This window comes from Hoplias malabaricus, chromosome 13, assembly GCF_029633855.1.
Source record: "Hoplias malabaricus isolate fHopMal1 chromosome 13, fHopMal1.hap1, whole genome shotgun sequence".
NCBI lineage: Eukaryota > Metazoa > Chordata > Actinopteri > Characiformes > Erythrinidae > Hoplias > Hoplias malabaricus.
In genome coordinates, this window is record NC_089812.1 from 34761549 (window position 1) to 34776481 (window position 14933).

General features: G+C 45.3%; 1 protein-coding gene across 3 annotated transcripts; it reads right to left on the minus strand.

Annotated features, from left to right (window-relative positions):
• Positions 1-270: 270 nt before the first annotated feature.
• On the minus strand, positions 271-13292 carry e4f1 (E4F transcription factor 1). 3 transcript variants are annotated; one of them, XM_066642798.1, is made up of 14 exons: positions 13125-13292; positions 11740-11849; positions 10632-10719; positions 8831-9000; positions 8585-8705; positions 7320-7472; positions 7096-7214; positions 5691-5903; positions 5477-5591; positions 4128-4345; positions 3653-3851; positions 3398-3567; positions 3106-3168; positions 271-1474 (listed from the first exon to the last, which is right to left on the minus strand). In XM_066642798.1, the coding sequence occupies exons 1-14, from the start codon at positions 13213-13215 to the stop codon at positions 1127-1129; spliced, it is 2178 nt and encodes a 725-aa protein (XP_066498895.1). In that variant the 5' UTR covers positions 13216-13292; the 3' UTR covers positions 271-1126. The 3 variants fall into 3 exon arrangements, with proteins under 3 accessions (XP_066498895.1, XP_066498897.1, XP_066498898.1); XM_066642800.1 differs by lacking the exon at positions 10632-10719 and having other exon boundaries at positions 13125-13251; XM_066642801.1 differs by lacking the exons at positions 10632-10719; positions 13125-13292 and adding an exon at positions 12618-12935.
• Between the last annotated feature and the right edge of the window lie 1641 nt (positions 13293-14933).

Consider the following 14933-nt stretch of genomic DNA (forward strand, 5'->3'; position numbering starts at 1 on the left):
ATTAAAAGCATAATTTCCCAGTGCACGTTCTTTCAGCTTTCTTACTATAACACTACTTGATGCACTCCTGGTGGGCTGCACGTACTGGGGCATCATTTGATTTCCTCCTCCAAAAAGCACTGAAATACAAGAGCACATGTAAGGACCCTGAGGGGTTAGGAACTGTGCAACTGTCCACAGTATCCTTGGCTACAGCCTGGGCATTAATGACCTGACAGGAGGGAAGACAGGAGGGGGAGTGTTAAGGTGAGCTAGGTGGTGTTGTGGCCCAGATCTGCCAGGTGAGGGATCCTACACTCATCTACCACCTGCTGCTAGCAAAGCTGTGACATAGAAAACGCATCAAATGAATGACACACGCTCTCCGTGTTTCACATGTCACTACACACTCTGCTGGAAGACGGAAGTCATGCTGCCTAAGTATGCGTCAGTATCATCTCATCGGCTGCAAACACAAAAACGACAAAAGAACACAGTTTATAGAAACCAGGGAGGCAGTGTATTGAAATCAATCAGTAAAACGTGAGCTGATGCTTGTTTGGCTTGTCATGCCTGTCCTCATTGGCTGCATAGAAAGAGTACTTTGAGAGAAGAGCATTTCCTGTGCAACTTCAGCTTAATTACTGAAAGAAAACAGCAATAATAAACTTACAAATTAAATATATACGAAGCGGTGTTATTTAACCATGCACTGTAACACTCAGTGTTTAATACCACGTTCAAGTCTGAATCACTAGAGCTGTGATGAGAGCACTTTAGCTCTGAGAACCTTAAAGAAATGTGACCAGCACATTGGCCATGAAAGACATAGGAGATTGATGACTGAAAGGCAAACTTAATTATTCTGACAAACTTGGTGTCACTGTCCGCGGGTAACTAGACACATCACAGTTATTATAAAAATATCCTTGTGCCTAATGGTATGTAAATGATCATTTTTGCAACTGATTAAGTCAAAATAGACTAATGTTCCTTTTAAGTGCAAATGTGAAATATCGAAGATAATAAGGCAAACTGGGAGAACAAACTGCTACCACAGGTGATACAGTAAAAATATTCTTCAGTCAAGTCTACAAGCAAGACCTCCATGGGAGACTGCATTTCCCAGGGTTAACACAGGCTGGGCTTAGACCACAACCACAGTCTGAATCTCCATGTCTTCAGACGACGCCAGGACATACTGATCCTCCTGCGGCATGAACTCCACGTCTTCAGCTGAAACCACTGTGACGTTTTGCCTCTCCGTGTCTCCCTCCGTAGCAGCAGTGGTGAGGATGGTGCCATCGCTAATGGCATTGGCCAGGGTCATCGCAACCTGTTCTGTCAGGCTCTCGGGTGTAGCGATGGTGATGGTGTCACCACAGTCGGAGACACTGGGGGTCTCGTCGGCACCCACGTTTCTAACGATGATCTGATGGTTGCCGTGCGACTGACTCATGATCTGCTGCACCACCTTCACGATGTGGCTGTCCATCTAAGGGTGATTAACGAGAATGAGTTCTTTAGCAGGTAACTTCACTACAATGTAGGCATGTTAATAAAAGAAATAAAGGTCTGGGTTTAAGGCTTTCAGGAAACCCATTTACTAAGCAATTCAATTTGATTTCACAACGCAGCACGGTTTAGGACAAGTGTGTAATTATTTAAGCTTGCATGAGAAATGTCTATCACTTTTTAGCTGCAAGTTGTGTGACTCCAGCCCATAATTAAGAAGCCAATTTCAGACAAAGTCATTGAGGATAAGACCAATATACACAGATACAGTGGAACCTCGAGTTACGAAGTAATCCGAATACGTACAAATCGAGTTACGAGTAGAGGTGCGAGCAATATTACGAATGTTTTCCCGAGTTTTTGGGATCCGACTGATTGTTGGCGTGGTGTTCGCTCACAGATTCCTCTTGCATCCAGCCACGTTCTTCTCACGTGTGACTGCGCAGTATCAGGTTTTATCTCGTTCGTTATAACGTTTTACAAGTGTTTTTAGTTGTTTTTACAAACTTTATTGTGCACCATGGCCTCCAAGAAGACCACAAAAGCAAAGGACATCAGTGTTAAAAAGAAGCAGTGTATCAATTGAGTTGAAACAAGAAATTACAAAAAAAAAACATGAGCGAGGCGTGCGTGTGAACGCACTGAGTAAGCTGTATGACTGAAATGCATCGACATGCATTTTTTCATGATGTAGGACATTTTGAGGACTTGTCAGAGGGCGGGAACCGATAAATCCAATTTCCATTATTTTAAATAGGGAAAATTCGTTCGTTAAGAACTCGGTTCTGGAACAAAATAAATTCGTAACTCGAGGTCCCACTGTATTTGCATTTTATTGGATATCTAAGACACTTATATAGGGCAGAATATAAACATGGGCTTCTGTGATAAAATTACTGCGTTTTATTTATTGCCTTCATAGGACAACAGAAATTTATATTTGTGTAAAATACTCATCCAGGTAGATATTGATATTCCTACATCCATCCATCCATTCATTATCTGTAACCCTTATCCAGTTCAGGGTCGCGGTGGGTCCAGAGCCTACCTGGAATCATTGGGCGCAAGGCAGGAATACACCCTGGAGGGGGCGCCAGTCCTTCACAGGGCAACACACACATTCACACACCTATGGACACTTTTGAGTCGCCAATCCACCTACCAACGTGTGTTTTTGGACTGTGGGAGGAAACCGGAGCACCCGGAGGAAACCCACGCGGACACGGGGAGAACACACCACACTCCTCACAGACAGTAACCCAGAGGAAACCCACGCGGACACGGGGAGAACACACCAACTCCTCACAGACAGTCACCTGGAGCGGGAATCGAACCCACAATCTCCAGGTCCCTGGAGCTGTGTTACTGCGACACTACCTGCTATATGCGGAGTATTACAACATTACATAAATAAATCCAGCAACTGGTAAAATCCTGGAAATACAGCTCTCTTTCTGAATTTTTGGAAGGAGGATGCAGGTTATATCTGTAAAAACATTAAAATCAAATGTGGCCAGCCCCAAAGTAGCACACTATTTATATAACTACATACAAAAGAAATACTGCTCAGTGTGGCCTACGTGAACCCTCGGAAGAATAAGATAACGTTACCTGGTTATGACTCTCTTGAATAATAGACACCTCCTCCCCATGGACCGTTTCTTCTGCAGGTGCCTGGAGAGTGAGCATTTATCTTAAGCAATGTACAAAGGGCAGATATTCCTGTATGCCACTATGAGCATTTGTATTCCATTCCTCATCAATCAGAACTGACTCATCTCATTAAAAAGTCTCCTCTTGTTTAGTATTATGCGAATTAGGGCAGTGGCACAGACTTAAACAAAACCCATGCAGAACACAATGTCCTTAAAGTCTTGGTAAATGTTCAATGCAGAAAACTCACTCCTATTATGTATTCCTGAGTATCAGCCACAACAGATGAGAACTCCACCAGCACTGTGTGCGGGTCTTCAGCGATGACGGCGGCTGCCACATGCCTGTCTGAACATTCCTGCTGCTCCTCAGAAATGGACACCTGTTCTGGCTCCTTCTGCTGAACTGCGTAACAGCCCCCTGAAGCACACAAGCACACGTTTTACAACACTGATCTGTTTTAATCTTTACCGCACTGTATTTTGTGGCTGGATACATCTCTTACCTTTAGACCGTAAATGGCGGTTGAGAGTACCATGCTCAGCAAAGCCCCGGCCACATTTGGAGCATTTGAAGGGTTTCTCTCCAGTGTGGTGGCGAATATGTCGCACTAGAGCACCTTTTTCCCGAAAACCTCTGGAGCAGTGTGGACACGCGTAAGGTTTGTCCTCGCCATGTGTGCGGTGGTGAACCTGCAGAGCATTCTGAAGCAGATCTGGACATTACAAAATGGCTTATAACTGATCATAACTAACTTTGTGATAAAATTAATTTGCCTGTCTGTAACTGTTGATCTACAAAGCACAACTGTAATGAAAGCCGAGCCGTTAAAATGGACGATTTAATGTTATGGCTGATCAGTGTGTGTCTGTATGTACATTTTTAATAGTCCATGTCACCTGATCATAATTGCCCCTAGACTGAGTTAGCATGCTCCATTTACTAACAACACAGTGCTGTGAAGTAGTCTTCTCGCTCACCTTTGTCTTGTAACTCTTGTCGCAGAGGTTGCAGTGGTGCGGCCGCTCGCTGGAATGCGCCCGCATATGCTCCCGCACGTGTCCGATGGCTTTAAACAGCTTTCCGCACTCGCCACATTTGTATCTGCGCTCACTCGCATGCACCTCCATGTGCTTCTTTAGCATGTAGCCGGTCTGGAAGTCCTTCTGACACATGAGGCACTTAAATGGCTTGTAGCCTATTGGGAAAGCAAATTACTTTTTTGTTTCTGAAACCCACAAAGCCTGGCCTAATTTACAGAACAGACTAAGGAATAAAGACTATAAAGGATATGGAACAGGACACTGAAGGAACAGAGGCTGCAACCAGAAGGATTCTTAATCCCTTAAATATTTTAACATATAGGGGAGATAGAGGGATTTGAACATTTGTTATCATGTTTAAAAAAATAAATAAAATCCTGGTCCATGAAGTTATTAAAGTAACCTACTGTTCTCAGTCAAGGTCTCTGCTAAATAATGTTTCTTTGTTGTTCAGTGGTACTACATTAATTCATTCATTCATTCATTATCTGTAACCCTTATCCAGTTCAGGGTCACGGTGGGTCCAGAGCCTACCTGAAATCATTGGGCGCAAGGCGGGAATACACCCTGGAGGGGGCGCCAGTCCTTCACAGGGCAACACACACTCACACATTCACTCACACCTACGGACACTTGAGTTGCCAATCCACCTACCAATGTGTGTTTTTGGACTGTGGGAGGAAACAGGAGCACTCAGAGGAAACCCACACAGACACTGCGAGAACACACCACACTCCTCACAGACAGTCACCCGGAGAAAACCCACGCAGACACAGGGAGAACACACCACACTCCTCACAGACAGTCACCCGGAGGAAACCCACACAGACACAGAGAGAACACACCACACTCCTCACAGACGGTCACCCGGAGGAAACCCACGCAGACACAGTGAGAACACACCACACTCCTCACAGACAGTCACCCGGAGCGGGAATTGAACCCACAACCCCAGGCCCCTGGAGCTGTGTGACTGCGACACTTCCTGCTGCGCCACCATAGTGGTACTACATTGTTTTTGTAATATTTCTCAAGAGAATGAGAGTTCAAAAGAGGTATGTTTCATTTCCAATGTCTCTGCAGCCTTAGTTAATTGTTAGTTAATGTCCCTTTGTCTCTTGCTAAGACATGTTTACTAAAAATGACTAATCCATTAAAGAAGAATGTAATTCCATTTCATTTTGCTATGTGGACAAAGAGGAAAATAGCTGATGTATTTAAAAACCTAAAATACAGATGCATTTCGACCAATAGCAGAGTGTTCTGGAGGTGTGAGTGGAGCTTACCATCATGGCCTTTGATGTGAACGCACAGATGAGGTACCGTCCTGAACGCTCGATTGCAGTGAGGACATTTGTGGGCTTTCAATGATACTGCTTCCCCTTCATTCTCTGAGGATTCCTTAAGCAAAACATGCAACACAATGCATATAGCAACAACACAAAACTGTGATAAAGTAATGTGCTTCTGTGTCATTTTCTAAACACTTTCTCCACTCACCACAGTCTCCTCTTCCACCTCCACACATTCCTCAGACACCTGAATCTCCGAGACCCTGGCCTCAGTCTCAAGACCTTGCAGGACTCCTTTAGGTGACCGTGCCTCTGCCTGCACTGCTGCTTCAGTTTCCAAGGCAATGCCAGAATTGATGATGGCTTGGCAGATTAAACTGTCTGCTTCTATCACAGCTTTATCCTGAGGTTGAGAAACCACCTGTGCACAAGAGTAAAGCATCTCATCTTTACTTGAATTGAACATGTTTTAATTAATCCCACCCCCCCACATAAAAAAAGGAAAGAAAAATAATGGACTTGGGCCACTTCCATACGGTGGAAACGAACACTGATATGTATCCCATACGAGGCAATGCGACTCTGAAAAGCCAGATCAGAATGCATAAATACTCTTTAAAGCCTGTTGTAATTTCTTCTTCTGAGAGCAACGTGGAGAGAGAAGACCAGTCTAGTAGTAAATGGTACTTCATTGAACTCTCATGTTTCTGAATGAGGTCTGACAAGCACACACCTAAAAACACGACTTTATGACCTTACGTGGATTAACCGTTATCTACTAGAGCTCCAACAGATTCAGCTGTCATAAAACATAGGATGTTCTAGAGTTGAACATGTTTGTCTAAAGGAGTAAATTTAGACATGAGCTCTAGTTGGGGAATGTATGACCCTCCCAACTGTGTTAAACGTTAAAGTCAATTTACAGCAGGCCTTAAAATTCATGTCAGATTTTCATAGCTGCCTGGCTATATGTCAAATCAAAGAGGCTAATCTTCCTTGAGCCTTGCGCCCCGTGATTCCGGGTAGGCTCTGGTCCCACCGCGACCCTGAACTGGATAAGGGTTACAGATAATGAATGAATGAATAACCTTCCTTGAGGGAAACTGCAAACCAGAAGCTGCAGATTTGCGTTTTGCAATGCACTGCAGCGCATTCTATGTTTGTTTTTATTATTCTTTATTTTATTACAGAACTACACCCATTTCATTTATGTTTTCATATGTATTTTGTTAGGAATTTAGGGAGATTGCATTATTAAATTCAGCAGAAGCATGTAACCCAAGCACCCTCTCTAGACGTTTTCAATAAATTGGCTCTATCCTCTAGATCAGTGGTTGGCTAACGAGTCTCTCAACGGGTCGATCTCCAATACCATGCAATTCAATCGGGATAGATCATATGGATTTATGAATTTGCATTCCCCAAACAACCGTGCTGCTACCCTAACTGTGTGACCTCTGACGTACTCCATACTGTCTCTGCTGGACGTTCTCAGTAATGCTCATATTAAGATGGGAGAGATACAAAGCATTAGAATATATACCAGTTCAGAGACATGTAGGAGTGAAGTGCAACATGAAATTGAACATGAAAGAAGAAAACAATCTGAATACCTGATGGACTTCCACATCCTCCACCACCTGTATGTGAATGCCGTGTTGGCCAGCCTCCACCACACTGACAACAGGCATGGGCTGCTCTTTTTGAGGAAGTACAGAAGGCTGCTGCACTTCTGGAATACAATAAACCCACCACAAAATAAACACCAAGCAACACGGGCTCTAGGATGAGAAGAGCACTCAATTCCCAAAAGCATTACAGGTACACTGAAGCTCACCAGTACGAACACCATCTTTGCTGACAAGAATCTCCTTACACTGGCTGTAACGGATTTTTTCCGTACAGGGAGTGAGAGATTTCAGGTGTCTTGTAAGTGCGCCAGACTCTCTGAAGGAGAGGCCGCACTGACTGCACTGGTAAGGCCGTTCGTCTGAGAAATAAAGTAGAGTGAGTGTTGATAGGGAGATCAAGACGGCTTTGCCCCTAAACTTCATGGAACCTTTAACTGAAATGACATGTTAACCTGAAATGAATAACCATTAAGTGAATTTGAATGACAAACAAAATTTTAAATTCAAAGTGGTTTGATGTAAACCCCTAATTGATTTACTGTGGTTGTGATTGAAACCAAAGTTACAATGTCTACAATGTAATTTTTGAAGAAACCTTTCACTCATTATCTGTAATCCGTATCCAGTTGGGTCCAGAGCCTACCTGGAATCATTGGGCACAAGGTGGGAATACACCCTGGAGGGGGCGCCATTCCTTCACAGGGCAACACACGCTCACACATTCACTCACACCTACGGACACTTTTGAGTCACCAATCCACCTACCAACGTGTGTTTTTGGACTGTGGGAGAAAACGGGAACACCCGGAGGAAACCCACACAGACACAGGGAGAACACACCACACTCCTCACAGACAGTCACCCGGAAGAAACCCACACAGACACAGGGAGAACACACCACACTCCTCACAGACAGTCACCCGGAGGAAACCCACACAGACACAGGGAGAACACACCACACTCCTCACAGACAGTCACCCGGAGGAAACCCACGCAGACACAGGGAGAACACACCACACTCCTCACAGACAGTCACCCGGAGGAAACCCACGCAGACACAGAGAGAACACACCACACTCCTCACAGACAGTCACCCAGAGCGGGAATCGAACCCACAACCTCCAGGTCCCTGGAGCTGTGTGACTGCGACACTAACCTGCTGCGCCACCATGGCACCCTACTGGCAAAATGGAAAATATATTTAAAAATATAAAAAAAATCAAAAGTCTCACATAGATTCATCACTATTCCATGTTTTGATTTTGAGTCCTATCACTGGCCCTGAGAGCAATTTTGACTGAAGTGTTTCTCTTGAAGCATGCATTTCAAACCACTCTGAATTACTCAGTTTAAATCCAAAATATATTAAAGTCCCTTTAACAACACGACTAGGTCAGAGCCCACCTTAGGCAGGGAATATATATTTGTTTTAAGTTCAAAAATCTTTCCACACCTCATCCTCCCTCTGTACCTGTGTGCCGCCGATTGTGGCGAATCAGAGAGCCCTTGGTTCTGAAAGCAGTCCCACACAGTTCACATTTAAAATCCTTCCTGTCTGTGTGAGTGAACAAGTGTGTCCTCAAGATATTCATCTACAGAAATATATAGAGAGAGACACGTAAAACAGGACGGCTTCAAAACTGAACCAGGCCAAAGATGCCAAAAGAAAGCTTTTAATCTTTGATTCTATAAAGACTGATATATAAATGCAACATACCGTTTTGAAAGTCTTTTCACATAAATGACAAATGTAGCGTCCATCTGCAGTGAGCTTCACCACAAGTTTAGTATCTGAACTCTCAAACTCTTCATCTTCTGACTTCCCAGTGTCCTTTACTGAGCGACTTCTCCTTCTACGGGTGCTGCTTACGTCATCATCCCCTTCATCTAAGTGCCAACAAAGAAGAGCATCATTACCTTCACAGTAGGTTTAAAGTTGACCTACTTTTCACCTTTTCTTATGTGTTTGTAAACAACAAACAGAAACATTAAATGGTATTAAAAGCAGGATGTTGTTTCTCCTTCTTTGGAGGTGTTGATGTTTTCCATATTCAGTAAATGAAGGAGAATTAAATTATGCCTGGATCAGACTACACTATATATATATATATTTCTATATCATGCTATAAATTTGTACCATGTTTTGGTTTTGTGTTCCAAAAAGAAAAAGAAGAAAACACAATTGTGGACCCGTTCCTGTGTGTTTTGTGGAGGAGAGAACAGACTGTCTCCTGTAAAGAGAACTTCATGTGTTCTCAGGTTAGCACAGGTCATGTGTTAACCTGTCAAGAGCATTTCCTCAGTTTCGACAGCTGCAGTAGCAGCCTCCCTCTTTCTCTTCTCTGTGTTTGCATATGTGCTCCAGACAGGGCTCTGTCCTCCTATTGGTCATCAACAAGGAACATGCCATAGGATAGGTCAGACTGGGCGAGAAGATCTAAAACATTCGAACAGGCTAAAATTTTCATGTAGTGTCGTGGGGCGCCCCAAATGCCACATAGCTGATCTTTGATTATGTCACACTACATGACCGTTATTCGCCCCCAATTTGGTTTAGACACATGCCGAAATCTGGCTAAATTGGTCCAGTCTGATCCCGGTATAAGGAACAGTGAATGGAGTCACCAACCATGTTTTCTGGTCTTGACAGTGAGTGCTCTTGAAATTTTATGGCAGTTGCAAAACCATCCTGAGGCAGAACAATGTGAGAATACTGACTGTTTGGCTCATAAATGTGCTAATGATAAAATAAGCAAACGAACAAAAGCAACAATCAAGCCAATAGAGATTAATTATTTTAAGATTGAAAAAATAATGTATTTACATTCTCATGATCCATGATCATAACTGTATTACCATCATATGAACTTATATGGAGTTCCTCTGGGATATCTAGCAGCTGTTACTACATAAATAAAACTGGCCTCTGTCATTTTTTTTACCTGAGAACACTACGTTGTTAAGAGTTTACATCGTAATCAAATTTCCCAGAGTTTCATTTACTGCCACTAAAGCTTCTGTTGATGGTTATCATGTGATAAAATCTGATCCACACACAATCAAATCACACGTTTCTTCCATTATACCACATAATCTGATGTATCAGCTGCATATTATGGTCATGGAAATATAGAGATCTCATGTTTTGAATATGTTCAACAGTGGTGAGGGGCAACAGAACTTATTTTCTTCCTGTCGGGAGTTCTTCTTTCTTTTTCTTTTTTTCATAGTTTACAATGTTTTTTGGGTGAGGCTCTCTCAGTAAAGTTTTATGACACCAGCTGTGTCCTGTATCTTTCATGGGAAACATCTGGCACTGTTTACTCTAATGACCTTCAAGCCTATAAGAATGCCTGGTTTGATAAGAGGTGTTTGGGGAAACAGGGTGAAACCGGCCATGTCACAGCTTTCAAATCAGAATGGGCTGTTGTAAACGAAACATTTCTTTTGTGCCAGTTCCACATACCGGATATTATCACAACTCCACTGTACTAGAATTAATCTCCGGTGAAACCTACCAGTTTTAGCTCTCTCTCTCTCATCTGAAGGTTGTCCAGCATCACTGACATTCACCTCGGAAACGGCATGTTCACTGAGACCATTGGTCTAATGTAAAACACAAAACATAATTAAATTAAAGCATCCACTTTCCCATTCTTTCCTTTTACAATTACTTCAAATAATACAAGTGTTATTTTGATATCCACAGAAATAAATGTATTTACTAAAATAAGAACTATTCATTCATTATCTGTAACCCTTATCCAATTCAGGGTAGCGGTGGGTCCATGGCCTACCTGGAGTCATTGGGCACAAGGCGGGAATACACCCTGGAGGGGGCGCCAGTCCTTCACAGGGCAACACACACACACACATTCACTCACACCTACGGACACTTTTGAGTCGCCAATCCACCTACCAACGTGTGTTTTTGGACTGTGGGAAGAAACCAGAGCACCCGGAGGAAACCCACACAGACACAGGGAGAACACACCACACTCCTCACAGACAGTCACCCGGAGGAAACCCACGCAGACACAGGGAGAACACACCACACTCCTCACAGACATTCACCCGGAGGAAACCCACGCAGACACAGGGAGAACACACCACACTCCTCACAGACAGTCACCCGGAGGAAACCCACGCAGACACAGGGAGAACACACCACACTCCTCACAGACATTCACCCGGAGGAAACCCACGCAGACACAGGGAGAACACACCACACTCCTCACAGACAGTCACCCGGAGGAAACCCACACAGACCATTCACCCGGAGGAAACTCACGCAGACACAGGGAGAACACACCACACTCCTCACAGAGGAGTGTTCCCGGAGGAAACCCACGCAGACACAGGGAGAACACACCACACTCCTCACAGACATTCACCCGGAGGAAACCCTCGCAGACACAGGGAGAACACACCACACTCCTCACAGACAGTCACCCAGAGGAAACCCACGCAGACACCGGGAGAACACACCACACTCCTCACAGACAGTCACGTGGAGCAGGAATCGAACCCACAACCTCCAGGTCCCTGGAGCTGTTTGACTGCGACACTACCTGCTGCACCACCGTGCCGCCCAAAATAAGAACTAATTTAGTAAAAAAAACCTACCTGCGTATCCTGTAGAGGACGCTGGCAGCTGCGACTGAGCTTGTGCTGGATAAATGTATCCAAAGTAAAAAACTCCCCTCCACAACGCCCACATTTGTGAATATCTTCATCTGTGGAGAAGAGTGTGAAAATGTGTCAAACCAGGACCAAGACTCCTCAAACAGCAACCCAATAAATATATAAATAAATAGTCTAGAGCAGCCCTGCTTTGTCTGATCCACTCGTATCAGTTCAGCACACAGCAGCGTTGAGAACAAGCCACCACCGAAAGGATACCTGTCCTGTGGTGTTCCTTACAATTTAAGAACAGGGTGTTAGGAGGCTAATCATTTATGCAGAGCAACAGACTACAGTCTGTAATTGTAAAAGTACAAAGAGCTCCTGTGCACTGACCACCAAGGAGGCGGTCGTAATGTTATTAATGTAATACTGGTAGGTGGGTTGGGAATGCAGAAGTGTTCATAGCTGTGAATGTGTAGGTGTGCGATGCCCTGTGATGGACCGGCACCCTGTCCAGGGTGTGATCCTCCCTTGCATCCAGTAATTCCAGATAGGTTCTGGACCCACTGACATTGAAGGAATGAAATAGTTATTTTCAGCACTGAAGTGACTCACATGTGAGGGCGCCATGTTAGTGTGTGGCACTGGTACGAGTGGATCGGACACAGCAAAGCTGCTGGACAGCAAAACAACTACAGTCTGTCACTGCAGAAACAAACAAATGCACTTGTATTGTAAGTGGAGCTCATAGCTAAATGGGTGACCGTTGTTTTGGCCGAGCAGTGCACAATACATAGATAGGGAAAGGTAATATTAACGGGTCCTTTAGAGAAAATGATACCAGTAACAATAACACCAGAGGAAAAAAGCTAACAAACCTCGTAAGGATTTCTATCAACTCTTATGAACTGTCCCAGACCCCAGTGTGTCAACAGTATGAATTTCTGGGCAAATAACGTTACATTTGAACTGAGCCGAACAACTACTCTGACCTGAGAAGTAGGAACTGAATGGACAGTAACCCCAAAGGCTCGTTGTGGCTGTTTATTCGATGCTAATTCGGCTAATGCTAGCTTTAAGATATAAGTGTAGAAAGCGTATGTAAACTCTGCACTAAGATAGCAAAACGCTGTTAAATTCACAAGTCGCCCGTTGTCGTGAAGGCGAAGCGCTGTTCTCCAGGTGAAGTGAACCGCTCGTTGGTTTGAGTAAAGCTCGAATTAGCAGCGTTAGCTCCGCCGCGTTCAGAGTCCGCCGCCCCCCGTTAGCGACTGTGTGCTACAGTGAAGTGCGAATAAACAAGACGAGAGAGCACAGTGCGAGGGTAAAGAGCCCTCCGCGAGATTCAGGCGCGTTCTCCCGGTGTCTCCCAGTGTCTCATTTACCTTCGTCTCCTAGCGCCGTGTGGATGCCGATGATCTCGCTTTGCTCGCCCTCTCTCTCTGCCGTATTATTATTATTTTTGTCTCCGCTCATGTCGCTCGAGCTTCCCGTCTCTGTCGCAACGCTACAACACCGGAGAACATGGCGGATTTACGACCTCGTCGTCATAACAACTGGGAAAGGCCGAGCCGCGCAAGGGGCCGCTGTGACGCCGTCAGTTACATATTCACTGAAGTAACCTCAACACAAACACTTTATTTCTGAACTAGAACTTCATCTACACGCAAATGTATGATAGAAAATAAAAAGAAACGCCAATTTAAAAAGATGGTGATTCAATTTTAGACACAAGCTGTGGGACAAGTGGGTTTTGCCCTTTCCTTGTTTTGTGTCTAAAATTCGTTCATTCATTCATTCATTCATTATCTGTAACCCTTATCCAGTTCAGGGTCGCGGTGGGTCCAGAGCCTACCTGGAGTCATTGGGCACAAGAATACACCCTGGAGGGGGCGCCAGTCCTTCACAGGGCAACACACACACACACATTCACTCACAGCTACGGACACTTTTGAGTCGCCAATCCACCTGCAACGTGTGTTTTTGGACTGTGGGAGGAAACCGGAGCACCCAGAGGAAACCCACGCAGACACGGGGAGAACACACCACACTCCTCACAGACAGTCACCCGGAGGAAAGCCACACAGACACGGGGAGAACACACCACACTCCTCACAGACAGTCACCCGGAGGAAACCCACACAGACACGGAGAGAACACACCACACTCCTCACAGACAGTCACCCGGAGGAAACCCACACAGACACAGGGAGAACACACCACACTCCTCACAGACAGTCACCCGGAGGAAACCCACACAGACACGGAGAGAACACACCACACTCCTCACAGACAGTCACCCGGAGGAAACCCACACAGACACAGAGAGAACACACCACACTCCTCACAGACAGTCACCCGGAGGAAACCCACACAGACACAGAGAGAACACACCACACTCCTCACAGACAGTCACCCGGAGGAAACCCACACAGACACAGGGAGAACACACCACACTCCTCACAGACAGTCACCCGGAGGAAACCCACACAGACACAGGGAGAACACAACACACTCCTCACAGACAGTCACCCGGAGGAAACCCACGCAGACACAAGGAGAACACACCAACTCCTCACAGACAGTCACCCAGAGGAAACCCACGCAGACACGTGGAGAACACACCACACTCCTCACAGACAGTCACCCGGAGGAAAGCCACACAGACACGGAGAGAACACACCACACTCCTCACAGACAGTCACCCGGAGGAAACCCACACAGACACGGGGAGAACACACCACACTCCTCACAGACAGTCACCCGGAGGAAACCCACACAGACACGGAGAGAACACACCACACTCCTCACAGACAGTCACCCGGAGGAAACCCACACAGACACGGGGAGAACACACCACACTCCTCACAGACAGTCACCCGGAGGAAACCCACACAGACACGGAGAGAACACACCACACTCCTCACAGACAGTCACCCGGAGGAAACCCACACAGACACGGGGAGAACACACCACACTCCTCACAGATAGTCACCCGGAGGAAACCCACACAGACACAGAGAGAACACACCACACTCCTCACAGACAGTCACCCGGAGGAAACCCACACAGACACAGAGAGAACACACCACACTCCTCACAGACAGTCACCCGGAGGAAACCCAAACAGACACAGAGAGAACACACCACACTCCTCACAGACAGTCACCCGGAGGAAACCCACACAGACACAG

What these genes read in the sequence shown, in the direction of transcription:
- e4f1 (XM_066642798.1), bottom strand. Translation starts at nt 13,215, where the DNA reads ATGAGCGGAGACAAAAATAATAATAATACGGCAGAGAGAGAGGGCGAG. An exon ending in GAGAGAGAGAGCTAAAACTG is followed by an intron (nt 9,001 to 10,631) that starts GTAGGTTTCACC and finishes GTTGGCACTTAG; the next exon opens with ATGAAGGGGATGATGACGTA. An exon ending in ACAAGAGTTACAAGACAAAG is followed by an intron (nt 3,852 to 4,127) that starts GTGAGCGAGAAG and finishes GATCTGCTTCAG; the next exon opens with AATGCTCTGCAGGTTCACCA.